This window comes from Sapajus apella, unplaced genomic scaffold, assembly GCF_009761245.1.
Source record: "Sapajus apella isolate SASKATOON/1434 unplaced genomic scaffold, GSC_monkey_1.0 scaffold4, whole genome shotgun sequence".
NCBI classification, from domain to species: Eukaryota; Metazoa; Chordata; class Mammalia; order Primates; family Cebidae; genus Sapajus; species Sapajus apella.
The window spans coordinates 56,758,838-56,777,429 of NW_022436944.1; the positions used below are offsets into that span (position 1 = coordinate 56,758,838).

General features: G+C 47.0%; 1 protein-coding gene across 5 annotated transcripts in view; it reads left to right on the forward strand.

The window, feature by feature from the left end:
* The window catches only part of ITGA9 (integrin subunit alpha 9), a 366,875-nt gene that overhangs the window by 59,499 nt on the left and 288,784 nt on the right, over positions 1–18,592 (forward strand). For all 5 annotated transcript variants that reach the window (XM_032270221.1, XM_032270232.1, XM_032270249.1 and 2 more), the window contains 5 exons: positions 3,169–3,306; positions 7,751–7,856; positions 9,564–9,658; positions 13,783–13,873; positions 16,271–16,316. In XM_032270221.1, coding sequence (XP_032126112.1) covers positions 3,169–3,306; positions 7,751–7,856; positions 9,564–9,658; positions 13,783–13,873; positions 16,271–16,316 — 476 coding nt within the window. The remainder of the gene's footprint in view (positions 1–3,168; positions 3,307–7,750; positions 7,857–9,563; positions 9,659–13,782; positions 13,874–16,270; positions 16,317–18,592) is intronic.

Genomic DNA, 18,592 nt, shown 5'->3' on the forward strand with positions numbered 1-18,592 from the left:
CAAGCCATCCTCCCACCTCAGCCTCCCAAGTAACTTGGACCACAGACATGCTCACCATGCCCAGCAGAGTTTTGCATTTTTTTTTTTTTTCTAGAGAGGGGTTTCACCATGTTGCCCAGTCTGGTCTCAGACTCCTGGGCTCAAGGGATCCATCCACCTTGGCCTCCCAGAGTGCTGGGATTACAGGCATGAGCCACTGCACCCGGCCAAGGCTTATTTAAAGTGAGTTGTGGAGCTTAAACGTGCCCATGACCCTGTTTGCTGAGTATTTTTATGTTCACTGGTAGCTGCGCCTCCCAAAACGGCTCTTTCTTCTCTGCCCTACTCCTTGCTGCCTGTGCCCCGGGCAGGCCCAGTTAATGCCTGTTGCCGTCGAGTAATTACAGTCTGTAGTTGTTCCCTCTCTCCTTCTTGAAAACCCCCTGGTTTGGATGATTACCTGTGCTCAAGTTGGTCAGGGTTTTGGGAGCAGATTTGAGAGTTGGCAGTGCAAGCAGGATGAGGTTAACTTCTGGGAACCCACTTGTCCGAACTTCCTAAAGACTTTTGCCATTGAGTCCAAGGACAGGTTCAAGCCTGAATGTCTGCTTGGATGTCCTTATCCTACGAAGATCCATCAGGTTCCCTGAGAAGGGACAGAAGGGCCCAGGTCTTCAACCTCCTGGCTTCGTAGCCGTTTGACCTTTTCTTTTCGTCAGGGCTCCCCTGGCCCTAACCTTTGCACCATTCCATAGGCACCCCTTCTTTCTGCCACTCACTCACAGCGCTCTTACCTTCACTTCCTCCTAGTGTCTCCAGCTCGCTTTTCCCCGTCATCACCCTGCCTTTGAAATAGACCATGACCTTTCTTTATATAGCGTATTCTGCTTCTTGCCGGAAGAAATGAGACATTCATGTCTTTCCGACTTCTCCATTACCTCCTACAAAAGGACATGACCCCAGGCTTTCGAATGTGATGCCTTTAGCTTTATCCCTGTGTCCAGAGACACGTGGACAGGAGGGTTCTAACTCAGCAAACCACCGGTCTACTTCTGCTTCCACCTGGCTAGAATTTGGCAGATAGTTCTGTATCCTGGCTTCCCATAGGAAACAAGAAAACAAAAACCTGATTCTTGTTTTTATTGGCTGACTTTCTCCAAATAGTGCACATAAGAAATCACCAACGTGTGTGCAGTTCACATGTTAATACAGATACACATCTCCACATTTCCAGGCTAACGGGGAGGGAGCTCTGATCATTGGATGCTCACCCCAACGCATGTCATTGCCATACTGAAGTTTTATTGAATTAATAGAGTATGTGAAACATTTGTATTTTAAAACTTTGATAGGAAACTTCACCTACAGAGATTTCTGATTTAACATTGATGAAGAAGCCAAGTTAAATAGCCCTTTGGAATGAAACAAATAGTTCCCCGGGGACTCAGCCAGTGAGCGCAGTCGGCAGCTTGGCTCTTTGAGACTTTGCTTGCATCTCACTGATTTCTTTTACCAAAGCTCAGATGGGGAGATTGGCAAGGCCACCAGATCAGTGACTTGCAGCTCAGGTTCTTTCCTCCCCACCCTCTGTGACTGTAAGCTTTTCCTGCTCCCTTCTCCCTCGAGAATGGGTAGCCAGAGGGGAGGGAGATGGCCTTGGCATATCGCTGGGGAAGGATTTCTGAGCGGCCACTACAAAGCCCTCCTGTGACCCTGTTAGCTGCAGGAAATAGATGGTCCTCCACCTCTCGCTCTCAAACTCCCTGGGTGAGCTGCCCAACAAACTCCAACAGTAAAAGAAAAGGCTTGTTCATGTCTATAAAGCTGGGGCCTTTTATTAGAAAACATTTATTTTAAAAGAATAATGCATTTACTTTTTTTCTTTCTCTCTCTCTCTCTCTCTTTTTATTTTATATTCATAATTATCTTTTTGAGATGAGTCTTGCTCTGTTGCTCAGGCTGGAGTGCAGTGGCGCGATCCCGGCTCACTGCAACCTCTGCCTCCCGAATTTAAGCGATTCTCCTGCCTCAGCCTGCCAGGTAGCTGGGACTACGGGTGCCTGCTACCACACCCACTAATTTTTGTATTTTTAATAGAGATGGGGTTTCACTGTGGCCAGGCTGGTCTCGAACTCCTGACCTTGTGATCTACCCACCGCGGCTTCCCAAATTGCTGGGATTATAGGCGTGAGCCACCGCGCCTGCCCCCCCACTTTTTAAAATAGAGGTTGCAAACTGACAGACTTCGGAAAGAATACAGCCTGCAGATACTTTTGTTTGGCCCCCACAGTATTTGTTTATTGTTTTTACACATGAAGTAGTTGCGAACATTTAAAACAATGGCGCTTTAAATAAAGTTTTAAATGTTTGGCTTCTTTTGGAAAAATGGAAAGGTTGGTCCTCTCTGGGTCAGCCTTCCTCTTGGTGGCAGCTAGCTGCATCTGGGTAGAAGCTGCTCCTTTAGCCAGGCTGTGGGTGCCAGGTTGCCACGGTCTCCACCACTCCCTATTGTTAGTAGACGTGGAAGACAAGTGTCACTTGCCACATTAATTTCTTTTCTTATGGCTGTTATATCACCTGCCTGGATCCTGAGACCCCTAATTAAGCCATAATTAAAAGTCAATGTTATCTCGCTCTGTTCCCTCATCAGTCACATAGTCTTAAAAGTTGTACCTTTTTTTGTCACTTCAGCCCATGCCTTCCTAACCAACCTTTAGCTCTGCGTAGGACTGGGAGAGAATAACTTATTTCCCCATGTAACATTTATTTTCATGCCTTTCTTGTGTTGTGAGATTTCATATTCCTACTTGCTTGGCCTTGTCAAATGTCTGATATAAGGGGCATTTTTATTATGGTTGTAACATATCTTTGTAACCTTAGCTTGCATTTTTAAAAACAGTACCTCATTCTCTGGGCATCAATCGATGTATCTTCCCTTTGCCAGGACTTCAGGAATGGGGGACTCCAGGCCAGCTAGCTTTGTCTCACATTGCCTGGGGCCCTGCCTTGCTGCTGGAAGCTGGGTATTTCACTCTCTGCTAGGCATTCTGGTTTATGGGGCAGCACAGCCATCCAGCCTCTAAAGGGTCAGGGAGCAAATGTTTCTAAAGCCAATGGGCTGGAGGAAAGAGGGCCCCCTTGTGTGAGAGCAGACACTGAATGCTTTGTTGCAACTCAACTTGGTTGCAGATGGGCTCTTACTTCGGCTCCTCCTTGTGCGCAGTTGACCTGAACGGGGACGGCCTCTCTGACCTGCTGGTGGGGGCCCCCATGTTTTCTGAGATCAGGGATGAGGGACAGGTCACCGTCTACATCAACAGAGGAAATGTGAGTACAGTGCTGGGGAATGTGGGGATGGGTGTTGGGGAGGGACATTTGTCCAGCAAGTAGTGGCCGAGCACCCCTCTGGGTGGGCCCTGGGCCACGTTACCCAGAGGAAATGAAAATATATGATTTCTGTCTTGAATAAGCTCAGTGGTCCATTAATGGAAAGTTATATACAATGTTCCAACTGCAGACACATGGGCCAAGGAGGAGTCTTAATAATTGTCTTTTGAGTGCTTTCCATGCACCAGGGACTCTTCTTCCTGATTTCTGTGAGAGATTTTGATGCGGTGTCCACATGGTGCCAAGCGTGCCTATTTTTCAGGTGAAAAAACTGAGGCCCAGAGTGGTTAGGTAATGTGTCCCAAATCACACAGCTAAGAAGCGGGGCTGGGATTTGAACCTAGGCAAGCTGGCTCAGAGCTGGCATGCTTCGTCTCAAGGTGATGCCACCTCTCTAGGAGCATATGCACATCTTCCCAGAGAAGCAGAGGAGGACGCAATGGCTGGGGAATCTTGAAGAGGGAGTGGAAGTTGGCAGACAGGCAGGGTGGGCTAGGGCGGAGCTCCCAGTGGGGAGCTGGGCAAGTGGGTTGGGGTGTGAGGCAGCAGCACCACTCACTTCAGCATGGAGGGGCAGGGGACTGTGTGGGAGCCATAGTCTCTTTTTTCTTTTCTTTTCTTTCTTTTTTTTTTTTTTGAGACAGAATTTCACTCCATCACCCAGGCTGGAGTTCAGTGGTGCATTCTTGGCTCACTGCAACCTCTGCTTCCCAGGTTCAAGCGATTCTTCTGCCTCAGCCTCCCAAGTAGCTGGGACTACAGGCATGGGTCACCACACTTGGCTAATTTTTGATGTGTTTTTAGTAGAGATGGGGTTTCACCATGTCACCCAGGCTGGTCTCAAATTCCTGAGCTCAAGTGATCTGTCTTCCTTGGCCTCCCTAGGATTACAGATGTGAGCCACCATGCCCGGCCAATAATCTTGATGTCCCCTATTCTGCAGAACCATGAGAGGGATGTGACATGGACAGAAAGATGCCTGTGGCCCTCTGCAGCCAGTGTGGGGGAGAGGGTGGGGGCTGGGTTGGGGGACAGCAGTGCATTGTGGAGGCAGGAGACCAGTGAGAAAGCAGTGTTTTCAGGATCTGGAAGTACAAGTATTCAATAAGAGGGAGATGGTTCATTGAAAACACTCTGGTGCTGCCAACCTTTTATCCAACATTGGAAAATGCTTATGAGGTAATCAGTTGAAAAACAGTATAAAAACTGCATGTACAACCAGTCCTTAAAAATAAGCCAGATACATAGGGAATGTGAATAACGGCTCTCTTTTATCTAAACATCTCCCAAATAGTGAAAATGTAATACTTCCATAATAAAAAAAGTCAGTCAAAGTGTACTGTTAAGAGTATCTGAGATGCTAGGTATCCCAGTCAGGAGAGGACAGTGGTTTCACTGTAACTAACTGGGCAGGTGCCGGAAAGGAAGGAAGCAGGGAGAGAAGAGCCAGGGGCTGTCAGAGCCTTATTTTCACGCTGAGGTTTTCAGGCTCTTCAGGAAGGCAGATCTAAAACCGGGAGGCTTTTTAGAGGCCAAGGCAGGAGGCTCACTTGAGGCCAGGAGTTCAAAACCAGCCTGGACAACATGGTGAAACCCCATCTTTACTAAAAACACACAAAAAAGGATCTAGAACCAGAAATACCATTTGACCCAGCAATCCCATTACTGGATAAATACCCGAAGGATCATAAATCATTCTACTGTAAAGACACGTGCACACGTATGTTTATAGCAGCACTGTTCACAATAGCAAAGTCTTGGAACCAACCTAAATACCCATCAGTGATAGACTGGATAAAGAAAATGGGACACATATACACTGCAGAATACTATACAGCCATCAAAAAGGATGAGCTCATGTCCTTTGCAGGGACATGGATGAAGCTGGAAACCATCATTCTTGGCAAACTAACATAGGAACAGAAAACCGAACACTGCATGTTCTCATAAGTAGGAGTCAAACAGTGAGAACACATGGACACAAAGAAGGGAACACCACACACTGGGGCTAGGGGAGGGACAGCATTAGGAGAAATACCTAAGGTAGATGATGGGTTGATGGGTGCAGCAAACCACCATGGCACGTGTATACCTATGTAACAAACCTGCATGTACTGCACATGTATCCCAGAACTTAAAGTATAAAAAACAAAAACAAAAAATATCAGCCAGGTGTGGTGGTGCTTGCCTGTGGTCCCAGCTGAGGCTGAGGTGGGAGGATTGCTTGCGTGCGGACAGTGGAGGCTGCAGTGAGTCGTGATCATGCCACTGTACTCCAGCCTGGGTGACAGAGTGAGAGCTTGTCAATCAGTTAATCAATTAGTCAACAAGCCAACAAGCAAGGTACAGTGGTGGCTTCCTGTAGTTCTAGCTATTCAGGAGGCTGAGGTGAGAGGATCCCTTGAGCACAGGAGTTTGAGGCGGTAGTGAGCTATGACTGCACCACTGCATTCCAGCCTGGGCGAGAAAGTGACTCTGATTCTAAAAAAAATAAAATACCTGGGAGGGCAGGTGCTTATTGGCACCTGTTGCAGGAACCCGTGTCACCTGCAACCCCACTGACATTCCAGGAGGTCACGGCAGGGTGCAGGGAGAAAGGAGGGCATATTACACAGATGAGTGCTATGGGCATTCAATGGTGCCTGCTCTTATATTTGCAGGAGACTGAGACATTGTGTGGGAGTCAGGTCCAACAGGCAGACTGTGTCTAAATCAGGAGGTGGACACTTTAACTCTTTTTTTCTTTTTTTTGAGATGGAGTTTTGCTTTTGTTGCCCAGGCCAGAGTGCAATGGTGCATTCTCAGCCCACCCCAACCTCTGCCTCCCAGGTTCAAGCGACCTGCCTCAGCCTCCCAAGTAGCTGGGATTACAGGCATGAACCGTCTCCCCTGGCTAATTTTGTGTTTTTAGGAGAGATGGGGTTTCTCCATGTTGGTCAGGCTGCTCTTGAACTCCCAACCTCATGATCTGCCCACCTTGGCCTCCCTAAGTGCTGGAATTACAGGTATGAGCTAGCGCGCCCTGCTAGGAGGTGGACTCTTGAAGCACAAGAATTTCCCCCAGACCTCCATGGGCACAGTGTACCTACACCCTCCCTGCCAACCAGCGTTCTTGATGTGTGGTTATGCTGAGTACCAGGGTATTCTCATTTCTGTTGAATTTTAGCCATTTGAATAAAGATCAGAAGGCAGTGTGGAGGAGGGAAAAATGCTGACTTTGCAGCAAGGTGGACCTGAGTTTGAATCGTGGTTTTGCCACATCCTAGCCTGTGTGATGTGGGCGAACAGCTTGAAATTGGTGGCCCAGTTTCCTTATCTGGAAAGTGAGAGGCATCGTAAGACTTTCCTTATAGAGTCGTGTGATTTGAATGAGGAGCTGGCCCTATGGTGCCTGGTGCGTAGCAGGAGTCTGTTGCTGGTGTTCCCCTTCTCTTCCCCACCACACTGAGAGAAAGAAATGAATGCATATTTGTGTTTTGGGGTGGAGGTTTCATTGACCCAAGAAATCATCATGCCTTTATTGTTTTCAAGTTGTGAATTGTGTTTGTAGTGAAAAAGAAGACTTGGTCATGGTAAAAGCCAGACACTCACGAAATGGCCTGTGGACATAGTGGGTCCAGAGTGCCTCTGCGTTGGGGAAGGTGTGTCTCATCCCTCAAGACATCAGACTGCATTGTATCACTCTGGTATTCACGTGCCAGTGATCTGGGATGAGACTGGGTATGACTTTTTCTCCCAAAGTCAGATGACTTTTCTTGCCTTTGTACACCATCCACCCCCTCCCTCTGATGATTAGTATTTTCTCTGGAAATTCGTACCTGAGCCATGCGTGAGTAATAGGCACAGTGATGTCTGCACCACAGCACCCCCTGGCCAAGAGAGACTGGGTGCTTGGATTTTCTGAACCGTGACTCCCTGTATCAGGATAATTTATACATGCGCCTTATAAAACATCTTTATAAACTTGTACCAAAAGGCACAGGAAAGAAAAACAATAGAAAAATGTATACCCTTTTAGAATAACTTTGGGGAAAATGCTATCCCCGAAGGAAAGCTGAGAGCACACTGGGGACAGGTGGGTAGGGAGGTTTGCTTTTATATAGAGCATTAGGACAAGGGGGAGGTGTAGTCACTGGCCGCCATGACATTCTCCTTCCCTGAAAACGTGTCTCAGGCTATGGGAGACCATCCTGTCAAGCAGGTAAAAGGGACTCATTTTGCCAGCAGGAGGGAGAAGCTTGGGTGCCTGCGATTCTGCCCAGGTGTTTCCTGTCGACGAGTGCTCTACCAGGGAAGCGTCAAGCTCTGGTTCTTTAATTGTTTTTATGGTTTGTTCTATTTGTTTTGTTTTGTTTTCCATCTTCTCCTCCATCCTGTTTCCCAGGGAGCCCTTGAGGAGCAGCTGACTCTGACCGGGGACGGTGCCTACAATGCACACTTTGGAGAGAGCATCGCCAGCCTGGGTGATCTGGACGATGATGGCTTCTCAGGTGAGCGAGTGCTCCTGGTGCGCGGGGCCCTCCAGCTGCAGCACGTGGCCCGGCTTCGGAGGGGCAGCCTGCCCTCCGACTGTCGGTCTCCAGTGGCATGCTCCCGGTCTCCGGGCCCACTCCAAAGGCCCATCAGTGTGCAGTGGGGAGAGAGGACACGTTTGGAGATGCTGTCTGTGTGGACGCTCAGGGTCGAGCTTCCAGCCCGCTGGAGTTTTGCCTCTGCATAATCCCTTCTCACCAACTCAGTGTTCTTTGTTGTTTGCATGGAAGCAAACCTTGGAACTGGTCCATCTGGGGCTTCTTATGGCAGAGAAGCTTGGACAGCTTCCTCCTGCCACCAACTCTCCTTGTCTCTGAGCCTTCGATGCTCCATGATGCTCTACCATGTTGATGGGGAAATGAGTGAGGAGAGAATTAGAGACCTAGGCATCTTCTCCCTGATTATAGCAGCAGCTGGGTTGCCTTTTGAGAGTGTGTGTGTGTGTGCGCATGCGTGTGTGTGTGTGCATGCGTGCGTGTGTGTGCATGTGTGTGTGCATGCATTGTGTGTGTGTGCATGCGTGTGTGTGCATGTGTGCGTGTGTGCATGCGTGTGTGTGCACATGCGCGCGCGCGCGTGTGTGTGTGTGTGTGTCTGTGTGTGTATGTCTTGGGAGGCGTGGAGGCATATGTACCTAGGTCTGTTTGGACAGCAGTGCTCCTCACAGCCTCTTGGCCTCTCTGTCTGTCTCGTTTGAGCCTCTTCTCCTCGCTGCATACACGGCATACAGACGTCGGGAGGTGGAGCAGCCATGTCTCCAGGGAATATGGTGGTGGAGGTGGGGCAGCCCTTGCCCAGGCCAGCCATCCAGACATCTTCAGTACCTCATGCCACTGCCACAGAGGGCTTCATTTTCCTCCCCTTTGGCCTCGCTTCTGCAGACACATGGCTTTGTTAGAAGCAAGGGAAAAAGTTAGGAAGCTCTAGGCTTTGTTCTAGGAGTTGCCAGTTTGTGAGAGGAATGTTTCTTGTGTGTGAAGTGAATGCCCTTCTCTGGGTTTCCTTTATCCGGGAGTAGGGTTGGCTTTCTCAGTTATGCAATCACCATTGTCTATGGAACTCTCCCTTATGGAAATTAGGGCAGGTAGATTATATTTGCATTTATTTTATTGGATGGGTCAGTGATTTTTCTTATGAGCAGAAGGTAGAAACTTTTTTGGAACTAAACTCTTAGCTTCTATAGGCTTCGCTGTACTTTTTTTTTTTCTGCTTTGAGATGGAGTCTCTCGCTCTGTTGCCCAGGCTGGAGTGCAGTGGCACAATCTCGGCTCACTGCAACTTCTGCCTCCTGGGTTCAAGCGATTCTCTTGACTCAGTCTCCAGAGTAGCTGAGACTATAAGTATGTGCCACCATGCCCAGCTAATTTTTGTATTTTTAGTAGAGATGGGGTTTTGTAATGTCGGCCAGGCTGGTCTTGAACACTTGACCTCAGACAATCTGCCCGCCTTGGCCTCCCAACGTGCTGGGATTACAGGCATGAACCACCACAGCAGGCCTACATTTTTTTTCTGTCAAGAGATCATGTGTCTAAATTAATGCTTGAATAATCCACAACCAAGACTTTCTGGTATGCAGGGGCTCGGACGTGATAACCAGAATTCAGGAAGCTTTGCTTATATTATTCATGTGGCTTTTTAACCCATAGCTGTTTTTCTACCCTCAGATGTGGCCATTGGCGCACCCAAGGAGGACGACTTCGCAGGGGCGGTCTATATCTATCATGGTGATGCCGGTGGGATAGTCCCTCAGTACTCAATGGTAATTGGCATGGGAGTGATATGGCAACTGTTCATACATTCATTCAACAAACATGTATGGAACCTTCATTATGCACCATGCCCTGGAGGTACAAAGAAAAACAACATCTTTCTGACCTTGACCTTCCCACCTTTTAGTGAAAGACACAATTAATATTGCTTATTAAATACTAAGAAAAACATTCTTAGAATTCCAAGTTTGCTCATGCTCAGGGATGCATTTTGCCTAAAGAAGATAATTTTCACCTCTTACTCAGAGTTAGAGCCATTTATTTAAGAAAGGAAAGGAAGCTTTCTCTTTTTGGTGACTCCTTTGTCAATCATCTATGCTAAGCCAAGGGAATATGTTTTAAAATATTATCTAGAAGGACAGTGGTCCATGGCAGAGAGACCTGAAACTGATCACAGGCTGCTGTCCCAACTGGCCTTAAAACCAGGAGCCGGTTAGGACTCTGCCCTTGCACCCAGGCTTGGGAACATGGAAGTGGTGAGTTCTGTTTTTTGCCGTATCAGCTTGGTGTTCAATCTTGCTGATGGTGTCAAGCCCAGCCCATGGGAAAAAAGGAAGTCATGCTCTCAGCAGAAGCATTGTCAGGATATTTGAGGATGTCTGCGTGTGGCATGGCACTGGGTCAGGTCTTACTCCCAGTGGGTCAGAGACAGAAGGGGACACACCCTGAGAAATTTCCAGCAACAGATATTTATTTATTGAACACGTATTACGTCCTAACTACTTCCTACTCGTATGTATGTATTTACATTTTAATTTTAAGAGGCAGCATGTAAATGTACGTACAACTTCTACATGAATAATTGTCCTTGCAGCAGATAGAGATAAGCTAATTAAGGGTGGCGGGTTGGTTTGTTGTCATTCCTGCTTCAGATCCCCTCTCTGCCAGCCTCCTGCTGAGCTCAGTGCTTCACCTGCAGGAGACAGGGCTTTGGGAAGAGGAGGGACTGTTTTGTGGGTGAGTGCTCTGCCCTTTCTTTGTCGTTAACCCTCACAGCAGCCATGAGATGGGTCCGTTTATTATCCACCATTTACCTATGAGGTGACTACGGCCCAAGGAGGTTATTTAACTTGCCCCAGGTCACAAGTGGCAGCATGGCCACAGCATCTTTGCCAGTCTGATGCCCGTGACTTTGACTGTAACCACCATCCTCAACTCCACATTGCAAAAAGGAGCACTCAGAAGCTCAGGAGGGAAGGTTACCAATGTGGAAACGATTTTGCCGTGAGGCATACACAGTCTGAGGGGCATTTACCTATCCACACCATCCCCTTTTCATTAGGAAGACATAACGGTGGGGTTCATACACTCTTTGGCGATTTAGCCCACAAGGAAGGAGAAAGGGGTTTGGGCAAAGTTCGGGGGCCACATCTGAGAACTGCCCTAGGCTGAGTCAGGGATGCTCTTCCCAGTGTGACAAGCTGAAAGTCATCCAAGGAGCCCCGTGCTCGGGCGGTGGTCAAGGTCACCCTCCATGCATCCTCCGGGAAGCTTGTTTTCCTGGACCTCAGAAGCCAATCACACAGAGGGGCAGCCTGTGGGAGACCCTGGCTTCCCCTCCTTCAGGGCCCTCCAGTGTTTTGTTTGGTTGCTGGGTGGAATCCCTGCAGAGAACCACAGTATAACTCTTGTGGTCAGCATGGAGCGTCTTTAGTAGGAAGCAGGGATAGCAGCTGGACCAGCCTGCCTTTGTCAGCATGCAGGCTGGCTCCTTCGCTTTGACAAAGAGAAGTGCTTTTGGGCCCGTAAGGAAAAAAAAAGAAAGAAGCAACCATGATTATACTTTTCCAAGCTGCAAATATGTATATAAGGGCAGTGATTTAAATGGAAAAACAAGCCTTTAATGGCAGATTCTTGCAGGCCCAGGTCCTGGCCAGAGCAGGCATCATGTGGGGGAGCTAGAGGAAGGGATCAGAAGCAACTCTGGGCAGTGGAATTGCTTTGCTTTGGCCCAGATCGGTATTATTTCTGCTGGGTAAATTGTGAGATTGGGGCCTACACGTCTTCCACATTGCTCTTTACCTCTCTCTTGAGTTTACCAAGGAGTGTGTTGATTTTTAGATCCTCGTGTGCCTTTCCTAATTTGAGAGCCCTCCGGACATGTGGTAGCCCCTGTGATCCTTCTCTTGCTGTAAGGGACACGGCATAGAAACCTGGTCAAGTGGAGGTTTCCAGGGCTCCTGGTTTTCATTTAGGGTTATTAGCACTGGGCAGACTTATCTTCTTGGCTTTATAGCATAATGGCCTGCAGATGTCGGTGGAATAACCAAAGCCTGCCTCACCACCCCCAGACGGACCACCCCTTCACTCTCCCCCTCGTCCCAGCCACAGCATACACCTTAGAAATGTAGACCCAGGGCAAGCTGCTGCTAGAGTTCTTGGACTTCAGAGCCGAGAGGGTCTGCTTCAAAACATGGCTTTTAAGAAATGTGCAGACACACATACATGTTTGTTTAGACAGAGCCTTGTGGGATGTAGGGCTCTGCGTGTTAGCGTGAAACATTTCTGTAGTGTTTCCTGCAGTGTTCTTATTTGTACTTTGATGCCTGCACATTTCCTGTTGGATGGCTTAACTGAGGATGGCAGGCAGCCCTCTCTGATCGCTTCTAGGAGGGTTATTTGCAGTTATCAGCAGCTGGGGTCAGGGGGCATCCCTGGTACCTCCATCTGCAGATCCTGTGGAAACTCCCCACTCGCTGCCTTCCTGACTTCTCTGCAGGATGACTCAGTAAAGAGAAGGGTAAGGAAAGAAAGTCAAAGCGAGCCCCTAGGTACCTGGGAACCTGGTTCTGTTGTGCTTTGAAAGCTAAGAATTTCTCTTATCCTTCACAGCGAGGGCATCAGGAGGTGAGCCTCCCCGAGGAGATTGTGCAGATAGAGGCAGAAGGAGTAGGTCAGACCCTAGGAGATGGGACTTTTCTGATTCAGGAAGTTCAGTATCTTTGTGAGGAACTGCGCCACACGAATGTTCATGCACAGCTTCAGTGTGCGACAAAGGCTGTTTGTACCACAAATATTGTTGAATCAGTGCTGCCTGTGTGGATGTGCGATGAACTCAATGATGAGTAAAAAGTGAGCACAGCCAGGAATGGTGGCTGAAATCTCAGTTCCCTGGGAGGCTGAGGCAGGAACATCATTTGAGGCTTGGAGTTTGAGACCAGCCTGGGCAACGTGGCGAGATCCCGTCTGACAAAATATGAAAGAGCTGGGTATATTGGAGCATGCCTGCAGTCCCGGCTACTTGGAAGCTGAGGAGGGAGGATCACTTAAGCCCAGGAGTGGGCTATGATTGTGCCATTGCATTCTAGGCTGGGCAACAGAGTAGGACTCCATCTCTTAGAAAAAAAAAAAGAAAGTTTCATTTTTAAAAAACATATAAAGTAAGCATAGATATGAGTGTGTCTCATAGTAAAGTTGTAAACTCTGGTTAGTTGAGGGGGCTGTCTTTTAGAGGGGAGGGCATCTTCAGCTGAGTTTTTAAGATTTCCTACAGTTGAAGAAGGTTCAGGACCATGGAGTTCTAGATTTGCCAGGTAAAACTGTTCCCTCCTGTTTGTAAAGCTCCAGAATCTATAGATCTGGTTGGCTGGTTGGAGAGGAAGTTTCCACATGGTCATCTTTTCCAGTTAGACATGTTAATTACCTGTCTGTCTAGGGAAAGACTCTGTAATGTGTGCCTCTTAGGAGTGGGGTGTTAAATATTTAGTACATATTTGGGAAGAAAGATAGAAGGTAAATATGTTCTTAGAAATTCAGCTAGCGACACCTGTGTAAAAACAAACAGAACCTCCATTAGGAATGGAAGTTAAACTTTATCCATGTTGAACTTCAACATGTCAAAACATTATCACGGTAGTCTAGGTGGATTTTTTCATTAGCACAGAACTTAGACAAATTTTTAAATGATGACATTTGGCCAAGGCAAGTTGTAAAAAAGGAGTAGGTGGTCTTCAACTGCCTGCTAAAGACTTGCCGATCCCATTAGGATTCCTTTTTTTTTCTTTCAACAACTTTAGGACCAAGTATCCTAGGGAAGCTGGAATAAAGCAGTCACAGTTCTTATTTGTGACTGTGGACCTTTCCTGTGACTCCATTTCCCTATTATCTGTTTCAGAAACTGTCTGGGCGGAAGATAAATCCAGTGCTCCGGATGTTTGGCCAGTCCATATCGGGAGGGATTGATATGGATGGAAACGGCTATCCTGGTAAGCTGTTTTTCTTTAAGGGCACGTGAGATAAACGAAGATAAATGCATGAAGTAGAATAATTTTCAGTCTGGTTAGCAATCATCACATCCATTTAGGATTAGGACAGTTCACACAATAGAATAGGGTGTTTTGCCTGGTGTTCAATTTTAAGGTGAAAATAATGTTGACATTTATTTTGGGGTTTTAAAATGATCTACTCTGTAGGGCTTAGCACCAGGAGGGTGGATTTTTATAGTGGTTTCTGTGGCAGTAATTCCATTGAAGAAAAAAAGCACTGGCCACATCTAAAATTATGAGTAGTGAAACCTCCTGTTTTCCTTTGTGCTTAACCGTATTCAAAGGCTTCTTACTCTTGGAGGGAAAAGGAGCAGCACCCCCCAGCCATGTCTCTTGCCCCTGCTCTTGAAAAAAATTATTGAGGAAGATTCGGAGTAAAAAGAAAACCATGTCCTCTTGTGCGTGGACACAGTAGACCTTTACCATCCGAAGCTGGCTGGCTTGGCTTTAGGGTGAATTAATACCTGTGGTGGTTGTGGCTAACTGGACATGATTTCAAACCCAACCCCAAGTGATACCTGGCTTCGGTCAAATTGCCTGGGTGGTGGAGTAGTGGTTCTTCAGGTGTTTCAAGATGAAGTGGGGTAAGGTGAGGAAACAACAGTAAGAATTTGGAAAAATTCAGAATGGTCATGGAATTCAGGAAATATTTCCCTGAATTTTGTACTCATCTTTCTTTTGCGAAACATTTCTTTCCACTAAAATTTAAGAAAACGAATGCAGTCTTATATGAGGACACCACATTTGTGTATTTTTGTATAGATAGAAGTTCTGGACATTCCTCAAGAGTACAGAGCCAGGAGGAAGAGTGGGAATAGAAAGAAGTCAGTGTTGAAGCTTTTGTCCCAAGATAGATCCTTGTGGGTCTTTTTAACTTTGAGAAAGCAGTTCTTGTTCTGGGCAATTTGTGGCCACCCCCAAATAGTATCTTATATGGGTTTAGCATTTAATATGTACAAAATGCTTCCATATGCAGTGTGCATCTCACAGGGACCCCAGCAGGTAAGTAGGATAGGGTGTTTTCCCCACGTTGTAGACAAGGATGCTGAGACTCGATGTGAGGGACTGCCCAGAGCCTTCAGGGCACAGGGACCCAGGCTTCCCAGGGGTTCCGCGGCTTTTCTGTAAATGTGAGGTGAGCAAGGTGTTCACCGTTCACAACACATCGGAATTTCTCATCTTGTGTTTTTCATAAGGAAATTGACAAATTTATCAAGTTCTTTTATTTTCAAACATACGGCTAATTTAAAAAGACTACTGAAAAACAAAATTAATAAATACACCCAGGTGGAGAAATTGCAGAAACACTATAATTCGTGGATTTGCCTTTTGTTTTTCCTTAATGAGGGCATCATATAGATGCTCAGTGCATTTGTGATGTACACAGATTGAGACCCTCTTGGACTCAGATGCCTGGTTCTGTGAAACAGTAGTGGGAACCCAGGGCCAGGGGTTTATATTGCCAGGTTGGGTTGTTGGGGAGAAAGGCATAGAACCACTGGAAGAATAAGTACTTCCTAAATTAAAGTTATTTAGGAATAAACATTGCCAGTTAAGCCAGGGTCTTGGTTTATAGCTTACCAAGTATTTTTATGAATTTTCTGACTTAAATATCTAATTTCATGTATTTCTTAAATATTTACTATAAATCTAGTGAGTACTTAATGAATATTACATAATGACTAATAAATATTTTCTGATTTAAATGTAATGAAATATTGTCAGCTTTTGAAGAAGGTCCTGGGGATAATTAGCTTCATTTTACAGACATACCATGAGATACTCAGGTCACAGAGAATCAGGGGTGGAGGGTGTTGATTCCATGTACTTCAGAGCCTAGAGCATTTTCCAAGAGTCACTGAATTCTAGGTATGTCTTTCTCTAATTCACTGATGTCGAAAGAAGTAAAAACCATATGTGTAATCTAAAATATTCCAGTAATTACATAAAAAGATAAAAAAAAAAGAATTTTAATAATGTTTTTAGCCCAATATAGCCAACATATCATTTCAACATAAAACCAATGTGAAAGTTATTAGTGAGGTAGCTAATGGTTCTCTGTACTAGGTCTTTGAAAAGCGGAGTGTATTTTACACTTAGAGCACCTCTCAACTGAGACCAGCCACATTTCAAGGCCTCAGTAGCCTGTGTAGTTGGCTGCCACGTCGGAGAGGGTGGCCTCCATTCTTACTAGATCATTGTGTAGCCCAGACAGCGGCCGTCAGAGGGCTCTCTGGCCTCCAGGCTGGGCCTCCATCCTTGTAGGGTGCCTTTCCAGGGGGTGGCTGGGTAGGGGCTTCAGCAAGTTTCTGAATGCTGTAAACTTCTCATTTTCAGATGTCACTGTTGGAGCCTTCATGTCCGACAGCGTGGTTCTTCTCAGGTGAGAGGCCTCACTCTTGCTTCTTGGATTGTGCTGTTCAGCGGGAGGGATGGAGCCATTCACCATTCACGGGCTCTTCCCTCTGTCCTGTCCCTTGTCGGCTGGAGGTGCTTACTAAGTGGAAATACTACTTTATTTTCTCGTCCTAATTATTCTGTATCCCAGAGATTCTAGCTGTGGCCTTGAATGGCTTATAGGTATGAGATGATAGCATCCTGGGAGCTTCTAGGTAGGGATTGGGGTAGCCTAACTCTTAAGCCCTAAAGCTATTTGCCTTTGGCCAAGAACCTTCCATAATGTGCCATACGAATATTTTATTATTTCCTGCGGGTGCTGGGAAGCACTGTTCATTCTGTCTCTTCATCTGTACACCTGCTTTCTCACCTGTAGTCAGTCCGCAGCACCCCAGGGACCGGGAGCCTCCTGCCCATTAGACAGCATGTCATTCCCTGTTGGCAGCAGAGGTGAGAGACGTGAGCCGAGGCCCAGAGCTTGCTGAGGCCCGTGCAGTCTGGATCTCTCCTGCAAAAGCCACTGGGCCGCCGCCACCATCTGTGAACCCTCTCCAAGTATTTCCAGCTGTATGAGTCAGAGGAGGCAGAATTACACTTTGGAGTGGGAGCCAATTCTTAGGTTTTGTTAATAACCTGATGGCAGAACTTTCTAAAATAGACTAGTAGAATGTCAGAGCTGGAAGGGATCCCAGAGGCCATGTGGTTCGACACCCCAGATCCTTCTTATTCAGCAGTACCTTCTGCAGGTCTCCACTGCAGGGCCACGGCCTCCTGTTGGAGCGAGATACCCATGAGTGGGAGCCCAGTTACTTCTAAGGGAACCAGCTTGCCCCGGGAAATGTTAAATTACTGAAGAGGCAGAAGAGCCTTGAGGCTGAGTGTGAACTCAGGGGCCAGGTGGCCGGGTTCAAACCCTGACTCCGCCCTAAGTAGGTGACTTTCCTGGGCAAGTCCCCTGACCTTTCTGTTTCAGGATTCTCCCATGTTGGCCAGGACCGCAGTACAGATGCTCCTTGACTTAGGATGGGATTATTTCCAGATAAACCCATCCTAAGTCAAAACATGGTGTTTTTAACTGAGGACGGCTTTATCCAGATGTAGCTTCATTGTAAGTCAAGGAGTGTGTTGCATTCCTATGGCTTTCCTACGGTTGTGAAGTCGAAAAAGTCAGGGACCATCTGCAGTACATGTAAAATGTTCAGGCTGGGCACAGTGGCTCACGCCTGTAATCCCAGCACTTTGGGAGGCCGAGGCAGGAGGATCACAAGGTCAAGGGATCGAGACCATCCTGGCCAACATGTTGAAAACCCATCTCTACTAAAAATACAAATATTAGAGGGATGTGGTGGCACACACCTGTAGTCCCAGCTATTCAGGAGGCTGAGGCAGGAGAATCGCTTGAACCCGGGAGGCAGAGGCTGCAGTGAGCTGAGATCACACCACTATACTCCATCCTGGTGACAGAGCAAGACTCTGTCTCAAAAAAAAAAAAAAAGTTCAGAACAGTCCCTGGTTTAACTGCTTAATAAATGTTAGCAAGTGTTATGTAAATTGGGTTAAATTTGCCTCCCTAAAATTCTGCTTCTTGGGCTTATGTCTTTTACATAGCAGCCCTTCAGTATCTGAAGATGGCAATTGAGTCCCCTAAGTGGTGACTTCCCTAAGATAAGGCCTCCCTGGTTCCTGTAATTACTTCCCATGTGACTGGATTTTCACTTTCTTTATCAGCCCTTCCTCTGGGTAACACAGCTTCTGTGCTCCAGATGACTGAGGTTAGACAGTGAAGCTGGTTGCTCTGCTTGGTGCTTTCATGATGTCTTCTTTGCTCTCTTCATTATCCTGAGCACCTTACTTTGGTTTGTCAGGATGCTTCTCAAACAAAACACCCTCCTCAACTTCTCACAGTTGAAAACCAGCCGTCTTAAATCCGGGCCCATCTGGCTGGAGGCCCATCATGTAGACTCTGCTCTCTCACCATTCTTGTATTTTTCAGTCTTTTTGCTGTGAGCTTCTTTTTCTCTCCATGGTGAGGGACAGCCTTCTCCAGGGGTTTGCTCACATAAGTATATGAAGTAAAGCAAGGCAGTTACACAGTGGGTGGGAGACCCCAGCCTCCAGCCTGGCATGAAGGATTGAATCTAGTGAGTTGGAGCTCAACAGGGACAAACGTAAAGTTCTTCAAGGAGAACTCCAGGCAGAGCACATACTAAGAGAAGAGGCCTAGGGAGAGCCCGGGGAGCCCTGCCCTGAGCAGGAGGCCTA